This window comes from Halichoerus grypus, chromosome X (genome assembly GCF_964656455.1).
Source record: "Halichoerus grypus chromosome X, mHalGry1.hap1.1, whole genome shotgun sequence".
In the NCBI taxonomy this organism is placed as follows: domain Eukaryota; kingdom Metazoa; phylum Chordata; class Mammalia; order Carnivora; family Phocidae; genus Halichoerus; species Halichoerus grypus.
The window spans coordinates 39,499,212-39,520,671 of NC_135727.1; the positions used below are offsets into that span (position 1 = coordinate 39,499,212).

Below are 21,460 nucleotides of genomic sequence, written 5' to 3' on the forward strand. Positions count from 1 at the left end.
TTGGCTCAGGTTAGGGTATGATCTGTGGACACAGAATTGAGTATATTTAACTGACCTCTTAAAGATTCACTAAAGCAGCAATCTTCTAGCTAATAGCCAGATCAAATAGCAAGAATCAACAATTTCCATTTCTGCCTGGATTAGTAGGGCATGGAATGAAAAGCATTTTGCTTCTTATCCTTTGGCATTTTTTTTCTTTTATTTCCCTGCTGTCAAATGAGGACTTGATATTCAACAGTTCCTTAATTTATAAACATGCATTAAACTGTGTATCCTGCCTTGGAAAAGAGAATGAAAAATAGTAAAGCTTAATTAAATTACAGCAGAAAACTGGAGTCAAAAAAGCTTGAAAAGCATCATGCAAACATTTATACTGGAGAGATGACCATATAGAATACTTTGCATTAAGTTTTCTATTGCAAAATGAAACACAAGTATATTAAATAAGCTTATTAAAAAAACATTGATAGTTAGAATTTCAGCCATGCAGTGCAAGTCAGGTGTATCAAGGTATTAGTAACAGTGTTGCTGATCACCCTTTCATTGAGATGTATAAACAGAAATTACAATGTTTTTGAAATAGGCTAAGATAATCTGATTTGGTGATATAAATAAATTTATATAAAAAGTGAGTATATGGGCTAGTATTAAATATAAAATGTGATCTATCCTGTAGTAAAAAAAATTGTGATTTGATAACATATTTATATTAATAAGCATTCATTCAATACATTTTCATGCCAATTGCTGTTAACTTCATTTGTTGAACCATATTAGTTAAGATCTTGAATTTTATGGCAAAGTATATATTTACAGAGAAAGAAATGAGATTAAATTCAACACCATTACTTTTCCCCTGTCCATCCTATCTAGACTTTATAAATTAATATACCTATATATCCATCAGTTAAAAAGACAGAGAACATTAGATGAATGAAACATTTAGGGTATTAGCTAAATTTGAAAAAGCATAAAGTACAAATAAATGTACTCTTATTTTGTTCAGATTGGTATTAACAGTAGTTTCTTTAAATTCTTGCTTAGCTGTGATTTAAGAATTCAAAATGCTTCCAAAACCTCATGTAATTTTGGGAAACAAAAGAAATGACAAAACATAACAGGAATGATAAATTCATTTTAGCCATCTTTGTAGAACAGCAGGCCAAGACTATAATGGCCAAACCTAAAAATTGTTTTTTCTCAAGATCCCTTTGCTATGCTAGTTGAACAGAATGGTTTTTTTCTTGAGTGTTGACGCAGCTACTTTTTAACAACCTGGGTAACAACCTGGTTCAAAGCAACACCATAAGTTTTCTCATTTTTAAATCAGTAGTGACATGTTAGGGGCCGTTAAAAAAAAAAAAAAAAGGTACAACGGGCCATAACACAAAATTTAAAAAAAAGAACATAAGCAAAAACAACCTTTACTTTCCAGGCTTTTTATATTGTTAACTGGTGTTTCCAGATTTTTAGCATAATAACTAAGTATTTATTGCTATTTAAGGTCAGAAAATATATTTCTACTGTTTCAAAATCAATGTATGTACATCTGAACTGTGAGTTTAAGTCATCTGACATATTCATGTAAATTAAGGAATGATTAAGTTTTCCATATTTATTCTAACTTTATGAATTATTACATTGCCTTGCAATAACATACTGGCCCAAGAGTGGCCCTCAGTGAGCCTCACCAGATGGCTCAGAATCCACAAAACTGAAGTAAGTTCTCAGACAAACGTAGAAGAACCATATGATTCTCTATTAGGTTACAAGCTGACAAAACTTGTTTTGCATATCTTTTATTTGTTTTTGTTTTGCATATCTGTATAAAAAAGAAATGTTACGAGGTTTTAAAAAGGTCTATTAATTCTGTACAGCTACTCAGGTCTGAAATAATCAGCACTGCAAGTTCTTAGTTCTGTGATTCCAAGACTGTAACTAGCTCAATGATTGTATGCTGAGGCAACATACTGCAATTGTGAAATTGCATTATTTGTTAATAGATCAATTTGAAATGAACAGGGAAGGAAAGTATCAGGGATTAAAGAAACTCTTATGCTGTGATCTGTACTTTTTCAATTTTACAAAATTATACAAGGAGACATGTTACCTCTGAAATCTGTTTTCTGGAAAACAGGTTTTCCTGTTGTAGTTTACTGATGTAGTTGTAGTTTACTGATGAACTAGCCAACCTCTATATAATGAATGCTACAAAAATGCACAATTATTTACTCCAATCTTACCAGGTTGGCCTATTGGTCCAGGAATCCCTGGTGGCCCTGGTGGTCCCTGAACACCTATTCCTGGAAGCCCAGGAGGTCCCATTGGCCCAGGTTGTCCGTTTGGCCCAACATCACCTTTAGGGAAATAAATATAGTTTAGATATTAAAAACAACAACAATAGCTGAGTCACTAGTCATTAGGAAGCACAATACCTATGTGAAGAGGCACATAAAATTAAGCAGGGGTCTTGAAAAGCTATCCAATCACTGAGCAAGAGAAGTATGCACAAATACCCAGAGCAGATTCAAGAAATGCATTAAAAGTTACAGACGTATAACTTATGCTGAGCACTCAACTTCAGTACTTAAATCAACCTCACAAAATAGTACATAAGATTATAAAACACACATTTCCTTTACTTGCAAATCATCTTGGGCAAGTATCTCTAAGTTTAAAATATATTAAAAAAAAAAACAATAAAGGTAGATAACCTTTAACATCTTCGTATTTACTAACTTCGGCCCATGTCCTATAAACATGCTAAAGCCTCTCCCACCATCAGTAAAATGCCTTTTTGATCATGGAAATTTCACTATCCCTCTATCTTCTGTCTCTTATTCTAGAAAATTTTACATATACTAAAATTCTCTTTTTCTAATATACTTTGATGAGTTTTGACATATGTATACAGTCATATAATCACCACCCAAATCAAGATATGTAAGATACATATACAGTTCCTTCAAACCAAAAGGCTTCTTGTACCTGCTTGTAGTCAAACCCTCTCCACACCCTAATTCCCTGTCAACTGCTTGATCTGTTTTATCTTACATTTCTTCCTTTTCCAGAATGGCATATAAATGCAATTATACAGTATGCAGCCTTTTGAGTATATCTCCTTCCCCCTAACATAATGCATTCAGATTCATCCAAGTTGCTGTAACTATCAGTAGTTTGTTACTTTTTATAGCTGAATAGTATCCCATTATGCAAACATGCCATAATTTGTTCATCTATTCACCAGCTGAAGGACAAACAGACTATTTCCAATTCTTGATGATTATGAACAAAGCTGCTATGAACATCTATCTACAGGTTTTTGTGTGAAGTTTCACATTTTTCTTGGATAAATAACTAGGACTGGGATTGCTGGGTCATGTGGTAAGGGTATGTTTATAAGAAATTACCAAACTGTTTTTCTTTCTTTTTAAAGTTTTTTTTTTTTTTAAATTCCAGTTGGTTAACATACAGTGCAATATCAGTTTCAGGTGACAATATAGTGATTCAATACTTCCATGCAACACTTGGTGCTCATCACAAGAGCACTACTTATTCCTCATCACCTATGTCACCCATCCCTACCCACCTGCCCTCCGGTAACCATCAGTTTGTTCTCTATAGCTAAGAGTTTCTTGGTTTGCTTTTCTTTTTAACCCCCACTATGTTCCTTCATTTTGTTTCTTAAATTCCACATATGAGAGAAATCATATGGTAGTTGCCTTTCTCTGACTGACATATTTTGCTTAGCATAATACTCTCTAACTCCATCCACGTCATTGCAAATGGCAAGATTTCATTCTTTTTGATGGCTGAGTAATATGCCATTGTGTGTGTGTGTGTGTGTGTGTGTGTGTGTGTATACACACATATATATTACTCCCTCTTCTTTATCTATTCATCAGTCGATGGACACTTGGGCTGTTTCCATAACTTGGCTATTGTAGATAATGCTGCTATAAACATCGGGGTGCATATATCCCTTGGAATTAGTATTTTTGTATTCTTTGGGTAAATACCTAGTAGTGCAATTGCTGGATCATAAGGTAGTTCTATTTTTAACCTTTTAAGGAACCTCCATACTGTTTTCCACAGTGGCTACACCAGTTTGCATTTCATCAACACCTGTGTGTTCCCTTTCTCCACATTCTCACCAACCCCTGTTGTTTCTTGTGTTGTTCATTTTAGCCATTCTGACAGGTGTAAAGGTGATATGTCATTGTAGTTTTGATTTGTACTTCCCTGATGATGAGTGATGCTGAGCATTTTTTCATGTGCCTGTTGGCCATCTATATGTCTTCTTCGGAAAAATGTCTATTCATGTCTTCTGCCCTTTTCTTAATTGGATCATTTATTTTTTGGGTATCGAGTTGTGTAAGTTCTTTATATATTTTGGATACTAACCTTTTATCAGATATGCTATTTGCAAATATTTTCTCCCAAACTCTTTTTCAAAGTGGCTCTACCATTTGAATTCTAACTAGTAATGTATGAGAGTTTTAGTTACTCTGCATCTTTGGCAGCACTTGGTATTGTCAGTTTTCCTTCTTTTTTGAAGCCTATTCTGACAGGATAAGACATGCTACCTTCTAGTTTTGACTTGCATTTCCTAGATGACTGATTATATTGAGAACCTTTATATGTACTTACTAGATATTCAGATATCTTTGGTAAAGTATCTGTTCAGATCTTTTGCCCATATTTCCAAATTTAAATTTGGTTGTTTCCTTATTATTGACTTTTGAGAATTTTTTTTAAAGATTTTATTTATTTATTTGAGAGAGCGAGCGAGAGAGTGGCAGAGGGAAAGGGAGAAGGAGAGGGAAAGAGAGAGGGAGAAGCAGGCTCTCCACTGAGCAGGGAGCCCAATTCTGATATTTTACAAACTTTTAGAACATTTTCTTTTTAAAAAAAGGACATTTAATTCATTTATTTTATTTTTTTAAGATTTTATTTATTTATTTGACAGAGAGAGAGAGAGATAGCGAGAGCAGGAACACAAGCAGGGGGAGTGGGAGGAGAAGCAGGCTTCCCGCGGAGCAGGGAACCCAATGCGGGGCTTGATCCCAGGACCCCGGGATCATGACCTGAGCTGAAGGCAGATGCTTAACCAACTGAGCCACCCAGGTGCCCCAACTCTTGAGAATTCTTTATGTATTCTGACATAAGTCCTTTTTGTCAGATAAATGATATGAAAGTACATTTCATTTTAATGAAGTCCAATTTATCAATTTTTAAATGTATTTTTGTTTTGTTTTTTAAAAACTCCTGGTTCCAGGCCTTTTCAGAGGTCTTGTCTTTTTTTTGCATTTTTTAAAAATTTTATTTTATTATGTTAGTCACCATACATCATTAGTTTTTGATGTTTTGATGTTTTATCTAACAACTCTGCCCAACCTACAATCACAAAGATTTTCTTCTATGCTTTCATCTAAAACAAGGGATAATTAAAGTACTACCCATGGGCTAAATCTGGACTATAGGCATGTTTTTGAACTGCCTGTGAGCTAAGAATGGTTTCTACATTATTAAAGGTTGTTAAAAAAGAAAAAAGAAAGATTATATGACAGAAACCATAGATGGCCCATAAAAACTAAAATATTTACTATCGGGCCCTTTACAGAAAATGTTTGCCTGTCTCTGTTCCAAAAGTTTTTTTTTTTTTAATCATTTTAGGTTATACATTTAGGTCTATGATCCATTCTGAGTTAATTTCTGCACAAGGTGTGAAGCATGGTTTGGGGTTTGTCTTCTTTTATTTTACACATGGATGACCGATTGGTTTAGCACCATTTGTTGAAAAGACTTATTCTTCTATTGAAACTGCCTTTGCAACTTTGTCAAAAATCAAATTGTATAGGTCTATTCTTGGGCTCCCTATTATGTTCCATTGATGTATATGTGTCTATCATTTCACATATACCACACTATTTTAATCACTGTGGCTTTACATTAAGTTTGGAAATTAAGTACTACGAATCCTCCCACTCTGTACTCTTTCTCAAATTATTTTGGCTATTCTAGGTCCTTTCCCTTTCTAAATAAATTTTTGAATAAGAAACTACTGCAGAGTTTTGCTAGGGAACATGTTCAATCTATGAATAAACCTGGAGGAAACTGTTAACAATATTGAGCATTCCAACTCATGATCACAAAATATCTTCTCATTTGTTTGGATGTTTGATTTCTGTCATAAGTGTTTTATAGTTTTCCACATACAGATCCTGCACATATTTTGTTAGAACTATACTTAAGTACTTCATGTTATTTGATGCTATTTCAAATAATACTGTTTTTGTCTAATTTTCATTTCTAGTTGTTCATTGCTAACATAGAGAAATACAATTTATTTTTGTATATTTGCCTTGTATTCTATGATCCTACTAAATTCAATTCTTCGTTCCAGGAGTTTTTTTTGTAGGTTTTCAATTTTCTATGGAGAAAATCAAGTCACCTATACAGACAGTTTTATTTCTGCCTTTCTAATCTGTATGCCTTTCATTTCTTTTTTTTGGGGAGGGGGGTATTTTGTGATGAGGTTTTTTTTTTATTTGAACATAGTTGACACACAATGTTACATTAGTTTCAGGTGTACAACGTAGTGATTCAACTTCTCTGTATGTTAGGCTATATTCACCACACGTGTAGCTACCATCTGTCATCATATTATTTCTATTTCTTGCCTTATTATAGCATTTCATTGCTTTATAGGACTTATGGTATGATAATGAAAAGGAGTGGTAAGAAAGGACATCTTTGTGCTGTTCCATATATTCAGGGAACAGCAATCAGTCTTTCACCACTAAATATAATGGATCAAGTTTTTTTGTAAATGTTCTTTATCATGCTAAGGAAGTTCCCTTTTATTCTTAATTTTGTGAGAGTACTTTTTCAGAATAAATGTTGAAATCTGCCAAATAATTTTCAGCATCTATTAAGATGTTAATATAGCTGGGTTTTTTTTTCTTTAGACTGTTGATAAAGCAAATTACACTGATTTTTCAAATCAGCCTTGTATTCTGAGGATAAACCTTGCTTGGTGTAGCATATAACCTTTTTTTATATATTGTTGGATTTGATTTACTAATATTTTCTTGAGATTATATATATATATATAACTAGAAATGAAAATTAGACAAAAACAGGAATATATATATATATTCCTGAGAGATACTGGTCTATAACTTTCTTTTCTTATAATGTCATTGCCTGTTTTTTGTTTTGGCCTCATGTAATTGTTGGGAAACAATCTATACACTTCTATTTTTGGAGAGAGATTGTGTGGAAATTGTGTTATTGCTTCTTTAAATGTTTGGTTGAATTTACCAATGATGCCATCTGGATCTGTAGCTTTCTTTGTTGGTAAGATTTTAACTACATACCAAATTTCTTTAATAAATATTGGATTGTCTATTTCTTCTTCAGTGAGCTTCAGTAGTTTGTATCTTTTAAGAAACTCATCCATTTCATCCAAGCTGTCAAATTTACAGGCATACAGCTGTTTGTCATACTCCCCTGTTATTCTTTGAATGTCTATAGGGTCTGTAATGATGCCCCCCCTTTCATTACTAATAATGGTAACGTAGGTCTCTTCCCTTTTCTTGGCTGGCCTGGCTAGAGGTATATCCATTTCATCAATCTTTTCAAAGAACCTCATTTGGTCTCATAAAATTTTTCCATTGTTTTTAAGTTTTCAATTTCATTGATATCTGCTCTTACTGTTATTTTCCTCTATTATTACTTTTTAAGTTATTGTTACTTTCCTTGTCTAATTTCTTAAGGTTAAAAGTTAGATAATTGATTTTGATTGTTCTTTTTTTTCTAATAAAAGCTTTTCATATATGAATTTTCTTCTAATCACTTCTTTATCTGCATCCTACAAATTTGATGTTTTCTTTTCATTTTTATTAAATTCAATATACTTTCTAATTTTCCTGGCGATTTCCCTTTTGATTCATGGGTTATTTGAAGTGTTTTGGTTATTTTCTGAATATGTCAGGATTTTCCCAGATAGCTTTCTATTACTGATTTCTTGTTAAATCCAGTATGGTAAAAGAATCTACTGTATGACTTCAATATTTTTAATTTGCCAAAGTTTGTTTTAGGGCCTAGATTATGGTCTATCATGATGAATATTCCACGTGCACTTTAAAAGAATGTGTTTTCTGCTCTTACTTGGGGAAATGTTCTATAAATGTCAATATTGAGGAGTTAACATTGAAAAGAAACTCTTAACACTGCCTTGCTAGAATACTGTACATCCTATCCTTGTATCCTTCTACATGAAGCCAATGCAAAGTATGGCCCATGCTTGAATGAGCATGACAAGTCTAGTTGGACTGAATACCACCTGATGTTGGGCATTACAGTATCCTAGTTTTCTACTTGTAATTTTGTTTTCTCTTTACTAAAGAAACCTGCCAAAATTGTATAATCTTAAGGCGCTACGAAAATCTCTTTCCCTGTCTTCCACATTTTCTTGTAATATTTTTAAAATTTTACTTTACTTTTTTTTAAGATTTTATTTATTTGACACAGAGAGAGAGAGAGAGAGAGAGAGCACAAGCAGGGGGAGCAGCAGAGGGAGAGGGAGTAGCAGGCTCTCCACTGAGCAGGGAGCCCAATGCGGGGCTCAATCCCAGGACCCTGAGATCATGACCTGAGCTGAAGGCAGCTGTTTGACTGAGCCACCCAGGCGCCCCAAAATTTTACTTTTCATATTTATGATTTTAAACATACCATGCATCAGAAATTTATTTATTTGAGACCATTTACTCAATACCAACTTTTAAGGATCTATTCTTCCCCTACTAATTGATGACATTTCTCTGTATACACATGAGTGTGTGTGTGTGTGTGTGTGTGTGTGTGTGTGTGTGTTCTGTATATACATGTTTCTTAACTCTGTTATATTGGTCTATTTGTCTGTTCCAGCACTGGTTCACAATGCTGTAATTACAAAGATACTGAAATATATTTTAGTATATGTTTGGTAAATGTTAAGTTTCAGAATCAATTATGTCAAGTGCTTCCAAAAAACTCCTACTTCAATTCTCACTGAAAATGCATTATATTTAGGCAAATTTGGAAGGAGCTGACATCATTCAGCTTTCCCATGCATACATATGATTCATCAACCAATTAACTTTACCTTTTTTCAAGTTGTTAATAATGGAGTTTTAATTTTTTCCACAAATACATTAGGCATATTTTATTAATTTCTAGATACAGAATTTTTTTGCAAATTATAATTTTTATTTCTTTCAATATTTCCATTTCTGTGCCATTCTATGTGTCACAATACTTTTGCATGTTATTCCTGCTACCTGGAACATCCTTCTATAAGGATACAGCTCAAGCCTCACCTCCTTTATGAAGTCTCCCAAGGAACCTTAGATGAGGCCCTGAACAAAAGTAACATATGAGACAAACTGAATGTTTCCAAATCGTCATCTTTTTTTTTCTTTTTTGTTTAATGTGATTCCACTGTTGAGTCTTAAGCACATTTTCATCCTCATATCGTTCTTTCCTGATGGGTATTAGCCTATTTAATTTATTATTGGTCACTATTTTGCTTTGAAAGTGCTCTATCAATCTCTCCTATTAGGAAAGATTACTAGGTTCTAATGCCCAGCCACTGGTATAAATGTGTCTGGTAGGTGAACTTTTATTGTGAGCTGCTTACTGAGTTCTGACTGTGGTTTAGTGACCCAAAACATTAGTGATACATTTCATAAAAGTTCCAGATGAAATAACCACTATCATAGTGATACCACCTAGATTTTCTTACAGTAGTCAGAGAACAGATTCTATGCCTTTGTATTCTTAGTGACTCAAGCAGTACCTGGTACAGAATAAGAACATAATGTTTGAGGAATGAAGGAATTACATGGCAGGATATCCCAAATTCTTTTTCTTCTACCACCTTAGGAACTGTGCTGGGGCTTTAATATTTGAGAATGATTCTTATTAGGATATGGGGATCTTATACTTCCTTTCAAAGATTAGGAAAATAAATGTCTATTAAGACATTGGTGTTTAAATTAGGCTTCAGGGATGCCTGGGTAGCTCAGTCAGTTAAGCGTCTGCCTTCGGCTCAGGTTGTGATCCCAGGGCCCTGGGATCGAGTCCCACCCACATCGGGCTCCCCCTGCTCTGCAGGGAGCCTGCTTCTCCCTCTGCCTGCCGCTCCCCCTTCTTATTCTCTCTCTGTCTCTCTCTCTCTGGCAAATAAATGAATAAAATCTTTAAGAAAATAAAATAGGCTTCAATCCATTTCTTCTTAACCCATCTCAAGGACTTTTTAATAAACAAAGTATCATGAGTGAGCAATTTCCATATGGAGACTGTTTGACACATAGCTTATCATTTGGAATGTCTCTATCTGCAATTTTGGGGTCACATGTCTAAGCTGGGGTAGATAATTGGTGGGAAACACAACGAGTAACTTTGAGTGTTAAAGTTTACAGCTGGCCAGAACTGTTTACTTGAAAACAGGTATTTTTAAAAGAGCTTATCTAAGAAGAATTTGTATTGGGCTAGTTTGGGGCTTTTGCTGGCTGAATCTAGGCTGGCTAAATTGGGCTATGATGTCATATTGCTTTAATGGGAATCAATCCAACATGCTTTAGGAGTACAGAGCTGTTCAGATTATTCTCTGGAGGTCAAAATATTGACCAGGAGAGTCCCATTCCTTGCAAACCAGTAAGGAAAAAAACAATTGCCAAACCAGCTAGGCTAATTCTATTCCTTTTTATAATTAGGGGAATCAGAATTAAGGGGGCAGAAGAAACCAATGGAGAAATGAGCAAAGGATATGAGCAGTTCACAGGAAAAATATGTCCCTTAAGTATATGAAAAGATGTACAATTTTATTCATATTAATGGAAATACAAATTTATCTTGAGAATAAAGGCAAAGGATATAGTATAGCCAAGAATTTTTTAAAAAGAACAAACTTGGAGGACTTACATTACCTGACATCAAGTCTTATTATAAAGCTACAGTAATATAAATAGTTGGTACTGCCTTAAGGATAGTAAAATAGATAAGTAAATAATAGATAAGTAGAATTGACAACACAAAATAAACCTACACATATATAGCCATCGGATTTTTGACACAGATGCCAAAGTAATCCAATGGGGAGGGAACTATTTTGAAGAAATAATGTTTAATAAAATTATTTGAGATGGATGATAGTCTTAAACATAAATGCTAAAATCATAAAATTTATAAAATAAAACAGAATATCTCTGCAACTTTGGGAAAGGTTTCTTAGACAAAACACAGAAAATAATAATTATATAAAGAACAGATAAATGAAACATCAATGACTAAAACTTTTATTCATTAAAATACACTGATAAAAATGAATAGGCAAACCAGATAGGGATAAAATACTCATAAACATATATTTCACAAAAGATCAGTACGCAGAATATATAAAGATCACTTCCAACTTAACAATTAAAACAGAAACAGGGGGCGGAGCAAGATGGCGGAGGAGTAGGAGACCTGGATTTCGTCTCCTCTCAGGAATTCAGCTGGATAGGGATCAAACCATTCTGAACACCTACAAACTCAACAGGAGATCGAAGAAAAGAATAGCAACAACTCTCTGAACAGAAAAGCGACCACTTTCTGGAAGGTAGGACGTGCGGAGAAGTGAATCCGAGGCGTTATTCGGGAGGATAGCCGGCGGGGGAGGGGCCTCCATCGGCCGCTTCTGGCAAGTGATAGAGCCGCGGAGCACAACATCGGAACTTTTAGAAGTCTGCTCCGCTGAGGGACGTCACTCTGGTGGCGAAGTGGGGGGTGGAACCCTCGCGGGACAGTGTGGTCTCAGGACCCTCGGGGTCACAGAAAGACCGGGGGTGCCTGAGTGCGGCAGAGCTCCCAGGTATCGGAGCAGGGAAGCCGGCTGCAGAGACGGAGCCCAGGCGCGGGCTCTCAGCTCGGGGTTGCCATAAACCGTGATCCGCGGCACAGTCGGGCCACTGCTCCTCCAGCAGGGACCCAACAAGCAGCAGATCCGGGGAGACTCACCTTCTTCCCCCGGGAGAAGTGGTGCGGGAGCGCAGCGCGGGGATCTGCTGGGTTTGGAGACTCCACCCGGGGTCGGGTGCCAGATAGAAAGGCGCGGTCACAGGCCGGGTGAGCGCGGAGTGTGGCCGGAGACCGGGGAGATGGGAGTGACTGACTGCTTTTCTCTGGGGGCTCACTGAGGAGCGGGACCCCGAGTTCTCGGCTCCTCCCGTGGCGGAGATTGGGAGGCCGCCATTTTCACTCTCCGCCTCCAAAGCTGTACGGAAAGCTTGCAGGGAACAAAAACTCCAGAGAGCAAACCCGAGCAGATGACTTAGCCCGGACTGGGCAAGGGCGGGGCAATTTTGCCTCCGGCAAAGACATTTGGGAACCACGGCAACAGGCCCCGCCCCCAGAAGATCAGCGAGAACAGCCAGCCAAGACCAAGTTTACCGATCAATGAAAACGGCAGAACTCCAGCGCTAGGGGAATACTGCACATAGAATTCATGGCTTTTTTACCATGATTCTTTAGTCTTTCAAAGTTAATTTTTTTTTTAACTGTCTTTTTTTCTTTTTTCTTTTTTTCTTTTTTTTTTGAATTTTTCTTTTTCCCTTTTTCAACCAACATCTTATCAATCCCTTTTTTAAAAAAAAACATTTTTATTTTTCATTTTTAAAGTCATATTCTATCCCTTCATAGTAGTTACCCGTATTTTTGGCATATATATATAAGTTGTTCTCTCTTTAAAATCTTGAGATAGTTTCTTCTAACAGATCAAAATATACTCTAAATCTCTAGTGTATGGTTTTTTTCTACTCCCCTGCCTGATCACATTCTCTCCCTTTTTTCTTTCTTTTTTTTTTTAATCCTCTTCTTTCTTTTTTCAAACAACTTATCAAATCCTTTTATAAAATTTTTTATAATTTCCATCTTTACAGTCATATTCCATCCCTTCATCATATCAACCCTTATTTTTGTACATATATAAGTTTTTCTTTCTTTAAAATTTTGGGAGGGACTTTCTTTTAACAGACCAAAATACACCCAAAATCTAGTGTGTGGCACTGATCTATAAACCAGCCTGATCATATTTGATCACATTCTGTTTTTGTTTTGTTTTGTTTTGTTCTGCTTTTGTTTGTTTTTATCTTTATCTTTATCTTTTTCTTTTTTCTTTTTTTCTTTCTTTTTCTTTTTTCTCTCTTTCCCTTTCTTTTCCCACTGCTTCAGGTCTTTTCTGATTTGTTTAGAGTATATTTTCTGGGGACGTTGTTACCCTGCTAGCATTTTGTTCTCTCATTAATCTATTCTCCTCTGCACAAAATGACAAGACGGAAAAAATCACCTCAACGAAAAGAACAAGAGGTAGTACTGACTGCCAGGGACCTACTCAATACAGACATTAGTACGATGTCAGGTCTAGAGTTCAGAATCATCACTTTAAAGATACTAGCTGGGCTTGAAAAAAGCATGGAAGTTATTAGAGAAACCCTTTCTGGAGAAGTAAAAGAACTAAAATCTAACCAAGTAGAAATCAAAAAGGCTATTAATGAGGTGCAATCAAATATGGGGGCGCTAACTGCTAGGATAAATGAGGCAGAAGAAAGAATCAGTGAGATAGAAGACCAAATGATGGAAAATAAAGAAGCTGAGAAAAAGAGAGATAAACAACTACTGAATCACGAGGGCAGAATTCGAGAGATAAACGATACCATAAGACGAAACAACATTAGAATAATTGGGATCCCAGAAGAAGAAGAAAGAGAGAGAGGGGCAGAAGGTATAATGGAGCAAATTATAGCAGAGAACTTCCCTAATTTGGGGAAGGAAACAGGCATCAAAATCCAGGAAGCACAGAGAACCCCTCTCAAAATCAATAAAAATAGGTCAACACCCTGACATCTAATAGTAAAACTTACGAGTCTCAGAGACAAAGAGAAAATCCTGAAAGCAGCTCGGGAGAAGAGATATGTAACCTACAATGGTAGAAACATTAGATTGGCAACAGACTTATCCACAGAGACCTGGCAGGCCAGAAAGGACTGGCAGGACATATTCAGAGCACTAAATGAGAAAAATATGCAGCCAAGAATACTATATCCAGCTAGGCTGTCATTGAAAATTGAAGGAGAGATAAAAAGCTTCCAGGACAAACAAAAACTAAAGGAATTTGCAAACACGAAACCAGCCCTACAACAAATATTGAAAGGGGTCCTCTAAGCAAAGAGAGAGCCTAAAAGCAACATAGACCAGAAAGGAACACAAACAATATACAGTAACAGTCACTTTACAGGCAATACAATGGCACTAAATTCCTATCTTTCAATAGTTACCCTGAATGTAAATGGGCTAAATGCCCCAATCAAAAGACACAGGCTATCAGATTGGATTAAAAAACAAGACCCATCGATATGCTGTCTGCAAGAGACTCATTTTAGACCCAAAGACACCCCCAGATTTAAAGTGAGGGGGTGGAAAACCATTTACCATGCTAATGGACACCAAAAGAAAGCTGGGGTGGCAATCCTTATATCAGACAAATTAGATTTTAAACCAAAGACTGTAATAAGAGATGAGGAAGGACACTATATCCTACTTAAAGGGTCTATCCAACAAGAAGATCTAACAATTGTAAATATCTATGCCCCTAACATGGGAGCAGCCAATTATATAAGGCAATTAATAACAAAAGCAAAGAAACACATTGACAACAATACAATAATAGTGGGAGACTTTAACACCCCCCTCACTGAAATGGACAGATCGTCTAAGCAAAAGGTCAACAAGGAAATAAAGACTTTAAATGACACACTGGACCAAATGGACTTCACAGACATATTCAGAACATTCCATCCCAAAGCAACAGAATACACATTCTTCTCTAGTGCCCATGGAACATTCTCCAGAATAGATCACATCCTAGGTCATAAATCAGGTCTCAACCGGTACCAGAAGATTGGGATCATCCCCTGCATATTTTCAGACCACAATGCTTTGAAACTAGAACTCAATCACAAGAGGAAAGTCAGAAAGAACTCAAATACATGGAGGCTAAAGAGCATCCTACTGAAGAATGAATGGGTCAACCAGGAAATTAAAGAAGAATTAAAAAAATTCATGGAAACCAATGAAAATGAAAACACAACTATTCAAAATCTTTGGGATACAGCAAAGGCAGTCCTAAGAGGAAAGTATATAGCAATACAAGCCTTTCTCAAGAAACAAGAAAGGTCTCACGTACACAACCTAACCCTACACCTAAAGGAGCTGGAGAAAGAACAGCAAATAAAGCCTAAACCCAGCAGGAGAAGAGAAATAATAAAAAGCAGAGCAGAAATCAATGAAATAGAAACCAAAAGAACAGTAGAACAGATCAACGAAACTAGGAGCTGGTTCTTTGAAAGAATTAACAAGATTGATAAGCCCCTGGCCAGACTTATGAAAAAGAAAAGAGAAATGACCCAAATCAACAAAATCATGAATGAAAGAGGAGAAATCACAACCAACACCAAAGAAATACAAACAATTATAAGAACATATTATGAGCAACTCTATGCCAGCAAATTAGATAACCTGGAAGTAATGGATGCATTCCTAGAGATGTATCAACTACCAAAACTGAACCAGGAAGAAATAGAAAACCTGAACAGACCTATAACCACTAAGGAAATAGAAGCAGTCATCAAAAATCTCCCAAAACACAAAAGCCCAGGGCCAGATGGCTTCCCAGGGGAATTCTACCAAACATTTCAAGAAGAATTAATACCTATCCTTCTGAAACTGTTCCAAAAAATAGAAATGGAAGGAAAACTTCCAAACTCATTTTATGAGGCCAGCATTACCTTGATCCCAAAACCAGACAAAGACCCCATCAAAAAGGAGAATTACAGACCAATATCCCTGATGAACATGGATGCAAAAATTCTCACCAAAATACTAGCCAATAGGATCCAACAGTACATTAAAAGGATTATTCACCACGACCAAGTCGGATTTATCCCTGGGCTGCAAGGTTGGTTCAACATCCGCAAATCAATCAACGTGATACAATACTTTAACAAAAGAAAGAACAAGAATCATATGATCCTCTCACCAGATGCAGAAAAAGCATTTGACAAAGTACAGCATCCTTTCTTGATCAAAACTCTTCAGAGTATAGGGATAGAGGGTACATACCTCAATATCATAAAAGCCATCTATGAAAAACCTACAGCGAATATCATTCTCAATGGGGAAAAACTGAGAGCTTTCCCCCTAAGGTCAGGAACACGGCAGGGATGTCCACTATCACCACTGCTATTCAACATAGTATTGGAAGTCCTAGCCACAGCAATCAGACAACAAAAAGAAATCAAAGGCATCCAAATTGGCAAAGAAGAAGTCAAACTCTCACTCTTTGCAGATGATATGATACTTTATGTGGAAAATCCCAAAGACCCCACCCCAAAACTGCTAGAACTCATACAGGAATTCAGTAAAGTAGCAGGATATAAAATCAATGCACAGAAGTCAGTGGCATTCCTATACACCAACAACAAGTCAGAAGAAAGAGAAATTAAGGAGTCGATCCCATTTACAATTGCACCCAAAACCATAAGATACCTAGGAATAAATCTAACCAAAGAGGCAAAGGATCTGTACTCAGAAAACTATAAAATACTCATGAAAGAAATTGAGGAAGACACAAAGAAATGGAAAAACGTTCCATGCTCATGGATTGGAAGAACAAATATTGTGAAGATGTCAATGCTACCTAGAGCAATCTACACATTCAATGCAATCCCCATCAAAATACCATCCACTTTCTTCAAAGAAATGGAACAAATAATCCTAAAATTTGTATGGAACCAGAAAAGACCCCGCATAGCCAGAGGAATGTTGAAAAAGAAAAGCAAAGCTGGCGGCATCACAATTCCGGACTTCCAGCTCTACTACAAAGCTGTCATCATCAAGACAGTATGGTACTGGCACAAAAACAGACACATAGATCAATGGAACAGAATAGAGAGCCCAGAAATGGACCCTCAACTCTATGGTCAACTAATCTTTGACAAAGCAGGAAAGAATGTCCAATGGAAAAAAGACAGTCTCTTCAACAAATGGTGTTGGGAAAATTGAACAGCCACATGCAGAAGAATGAAACTGGACCATTTCCTTACACCACACACAAAAATAGACTCCAAATGGTTGAAAGACCTCAATGTGAGACAGGAGTCCATCAAAATCCTAAAGGAGAACACACGCAGCAACCTCTTTGACCTCAGCCGCAGCAACTTCTTCCTAGAAACATCGCCAAAGGCAAGGGAAGCAAGGGCAAAAATGAACTATTGGGACTTCATCAAGATAAAAAGCTTTTGCAAAGCAAAGGAAACAGTCAACAAAACCAAAAGGCAACTGACAGAATGGGAGAAGATATTTGCAAATGACATATCAGATAAAGGGCTAGTCTCCAAAATCTATAAAGAACTCATCAAACTCAACACCAAAAGAACAAAGAATCCAATCAAGAAATGGGCAGAAGACATGAACAGACATTTTTCCAAAGAAGACATCCAAACGGCCAACAGACACATGAAAAAGTGTTCAATATCGCTCGGCATCAGGGAAATCCAAATCGAAACTTCAATGAGATACCACCTCACACCAGTCAGAATGGCTAAAATTAACAAGTCAGGAAATGACAGATGTTGGCGGGGATGCGGAGAAAGGGGAACCCTCCTACACTGTTGGTGGGAATGCAAGCTGGTGCAGCCACTCTGGAAAACAGTACGGAGGTTCCTCAAAAAGTTGAAAATAGAGCTACCATATGATCCAGCAATTGCACTCCTGGGTATTTACCCCAAAGATACAAAAGTAGGGACCCGAAAGGGTACGTGCACCCCGATGTTTATAGCAGCAATGTCCACAATAGCCAAACTGTGGAAAGAGCCAAGATGTCCATCAACAGATGAATGGATAAAGAAGAGGTGGTATATATATACAATGGAATATTATGCAGCCATCAAAAGGAATGAGATCTTGCCATTTGCAACGACGTGGATGGAACTGGAGGGTATTATGCTGAGCGAAATAAGTCAAACAGAGAAAGACATGTATCATATGACCTCACTGATATGAGGAATTCTTAATCTCAGGAAACAAACTGAGGGTTGCTGGAGTGGGGGGTGGGGTGGGAGGGACGGGGTGACTGGGTGATGGACACTGGGGAGGGTATGTGTTCTGGTAAGCGCTGTGAATTGTGCAAGACTGTTGAATCTCAGATCTGTACCTCTGAAACAAATAATGCAATATATGTTAAGAAAGAAAAAAAGAAGAAGAAGAATGTAGCAGGAGGGGAAGAATGAAGGGGGGGAAATCGGAGGGGGAGAAGAACCATGAGAGACGATGGACTCTGAAAAACAAACTGAGGGTTCTAGAGGGGAGGGGGGTGGGAGGATGGGTTAGCCTGGTGATGGGTATTGAGGAGGGCACGTTCTGCATGGAGCACTGGGTGTTATGCACAAACAATGAATCATGGAACACTATATCTAAAACTAATGATGTAATGTATGGGGATTAACATAACAATAAAAAATTTAAAAAATAAAAAATAAAAAAAAAGAAAAAAACCAGAAACAACCATATTTTAAAATGGGAAAAATATGCAAATGTGTAAATAATCCACCAGTACAAGTAAAAGAGCTCAACATCCTTAGTCATCAGGGAAATGAAAACTAAGACCAAGATATGTTACCAACACACCTACCAAAACTCAAAAATGAAAAGACTGATTAATACCGAATGTTGGAGAGAATGTGGAACAACTGAAACTTTCATACCATATTGGTGTGAGTTTAAAATGGTACAACCATTTTGGAAAAAGCTCCAGTAGTTTCTCATATAACTAACATATACCAGCCTTATGACCCAACAATTCTACTCTTAGGTATTTAACCAAGCAAAATGAAAGCACATATCCACAAAAAGATTTGTAAACAATGTCCTTAACAGCTTCACTCATAAGAGCCAAAAACTTAACATAGTCCAGGTGTCCATCAACAGAGAATGGATAAACAAACTCTGGTGTATTTATACAATGAAATACTCAATAATAAAAAATAAAAACTCTTAATAAACACAACATGAATGGACCTCAAAAACAATATCCTGAGTGAAAGAAGCCTTACAAAGAATGTACCCACTGTGTGATTCCATATGGAGTTTTAGAACAGGTAGAATTAATTTACAAGGAAAAATCATAACTGTACAGTTGTCACTGTGGATATTGCTGTAGGGACTGAGAAAAGGGGCAAAAGGGAAATTTCTGAGATTATATCTTGATAGGGGTTTAGTTACACAAGTGCATGCATTTGTCAAAATCCAGCAAATGTCTCTGTAAGATATGTGCATCTCACTTAATGTGAATTTTATGTCAAAATGAAAAAAACCAAGCATAGAATTATAATATACATGCTAAAGTATTTAGGGAGAGGTGTACTGCTATTACAATTTACTGTGAAATGCATCAAAAAATAAGTCCATTTTTTTAAAGAAAGGGATGAATTGATATGTGACAAATCATGTATAGTAAAATGTTGATAATAGAATATCAATAATGGGTATATAGTAGTCACTGAAAATTCTTTCTACTTTGCTGTTTATATGAAATTGAAAAAAATAAAATGTTGGCAGAGATAAAATGTTAACTGTGGAATCTTGATGGTTGATATAGGAGTTTTCACTGCACAGTTTTTAATTTTCTATGCGTTTAATTTTCTATGCGTTTAATTTTCTATGTTTCTATGAAACATTTTCATAATAAAATGTTTAAAAACTATACTGATAACTACCTCTATCAGACTGGCAAAAATTAAAGAGTTTGTCAACATACTCACTTAGAAGGCTGTGGAGAAACAAATACACTCATTCATTGCTGGTAGGGATGTATGGTGCAAATGGAGAGGAATCTGACAATATCTAGAGATGCATTTAGCCTTTAATTCAGAAAATCTGTTTTCATTACTCTATTCTACTATTACACCTGTACACATATGAAATAACATGCATGCAAGACAATTCACTGTGACATTATTTCTAATAAGAAAAGATTGTAAGAAACCCAATCTAGTGACTAGCAACTGGTAGAATAAGCTATGGTAAACCCAAGCAATTTAATACTAGGTAGCTATTTTTTAAAAAGCAAGATTTTGATGTACTGACATAAGGTGATCTAATGTGCAAAAAGTCAAAAGGTAGTACTCTATCTTTTCAGAAAGTTAGGAAATACAAATATATATTCTTATTGGCTTGTATTTGTATGAAGGAACACTAGAAGGACAAATAACTCAAAAATTGGCTACATATGGGATGGGGAAAACAGAGTGGATGGAGAGGGGGTAAAAGGAAGACTTCTCAGTGCTACTTTTATACATATATGATTGAATCATCTATTCAATGAAATAAAACACAAAAACATCAATGGAAGATTAAAAAAAAAAAAAAGAAAAAGCAGTGACCGAGTGGGACCATAGGCTTTCAGTTAATTGGACCTATCACCCATAAATTTTCCCAACAGTTTCAATTTCTATAAAAGTTAAAAGCAAATTGAGAAATAGCAGTAATTTCTATACCTTTTGGTCCAGGGAGCCCATCCAAGCCAGCATGTCCTGGAAGACCTGGAGGTCCTGGGAAACCACGATCCCCTTTTGGACCAAGTGTTCCTTTGAAACCTGGGAGTCCTGGGGGCCCAGGTGGCCCAGGCAGCCCAAGTCCTGGTTCTCCCTTAAGCACACACATGAGAAAACACAACAAAACCTCTCATGATTTTCTTGGTGTTTACTGTTTACCATGGAGAATTTAAAGCAGAAATTACAAGGTAATACCTTTTTTTTCCCTATGGGGGAGGGAATAGGATAACTAAATGAAAAATAATTGACATACTGGAGAGAATATCTGGAAGGATGAGAAACAAATTAAAGGATTTGGTTTCAGGACAAGAAAGAGATTAATTGAGAGAGCATAAGATTAAGAACAATTGTTTTTAGCTCACTAAATGTGATTACACACTGAGTATTAGATAATTATTTTAAATTTGACTAAGTGTGATAATGACAATGTGGTTTTTGTATGAAATGTCCACTTAGAGATGAATACTGAAGTATTTATAGGTGAAATAATATGATTTTGAGATTTGAGTTAAAATACTTTAGCAAGGAAAAAAGGAATAGATGAAGTAAATATGAAATCTTAATCATCTGGAATATGAGTAATGGATATATGAAACTTCATTATATTATTCTTTTTACTTTTGTGTCCATTTGAAAGGTTCATAATAAAATAAGAACAATTAGACAATAGAGAAGTAGTTTCTCATGAGAGCTGGGGTCATGGTCAATTGTTCTTCCCATGGAAGAAATAGCAATGATGAAAACACAAAAAGTTTAAATTAATT

The 21,460-nt window shown here is 36.1% G+C and overlaps 1 protein-coding gene across 1 annotated transcript in view; it reads right to left on the reverse strand.

The window, feature by feature from the left end:
* The window catches only part of COL4A5 (collagen type IV alpha 5 chain), a 229,436-nt gene that overhangs the window by 55,432 nt on the left and 152,544 nt on the right, over nucleotides 1–21,460 (reverse strand). Inside the window, exons 29-30 of the mRNA XM_078065482.1 lie at nucleotides 20,640–20,790; nucleotides 2,244–2,357 (exon numbers count right to left, since the gene is read on the reverse strand). Of these exons, the coding sequence (XP_077921608.1) occupies nucleotides 2,244–2,357; nucleotides 20,640–20,790 (265 nt within the window). The remainder of the gene's footprint in view (nucleotides 1–2,243; nucleotides 2,358–20,639; nucleotides 20,791–21,460) is intronic.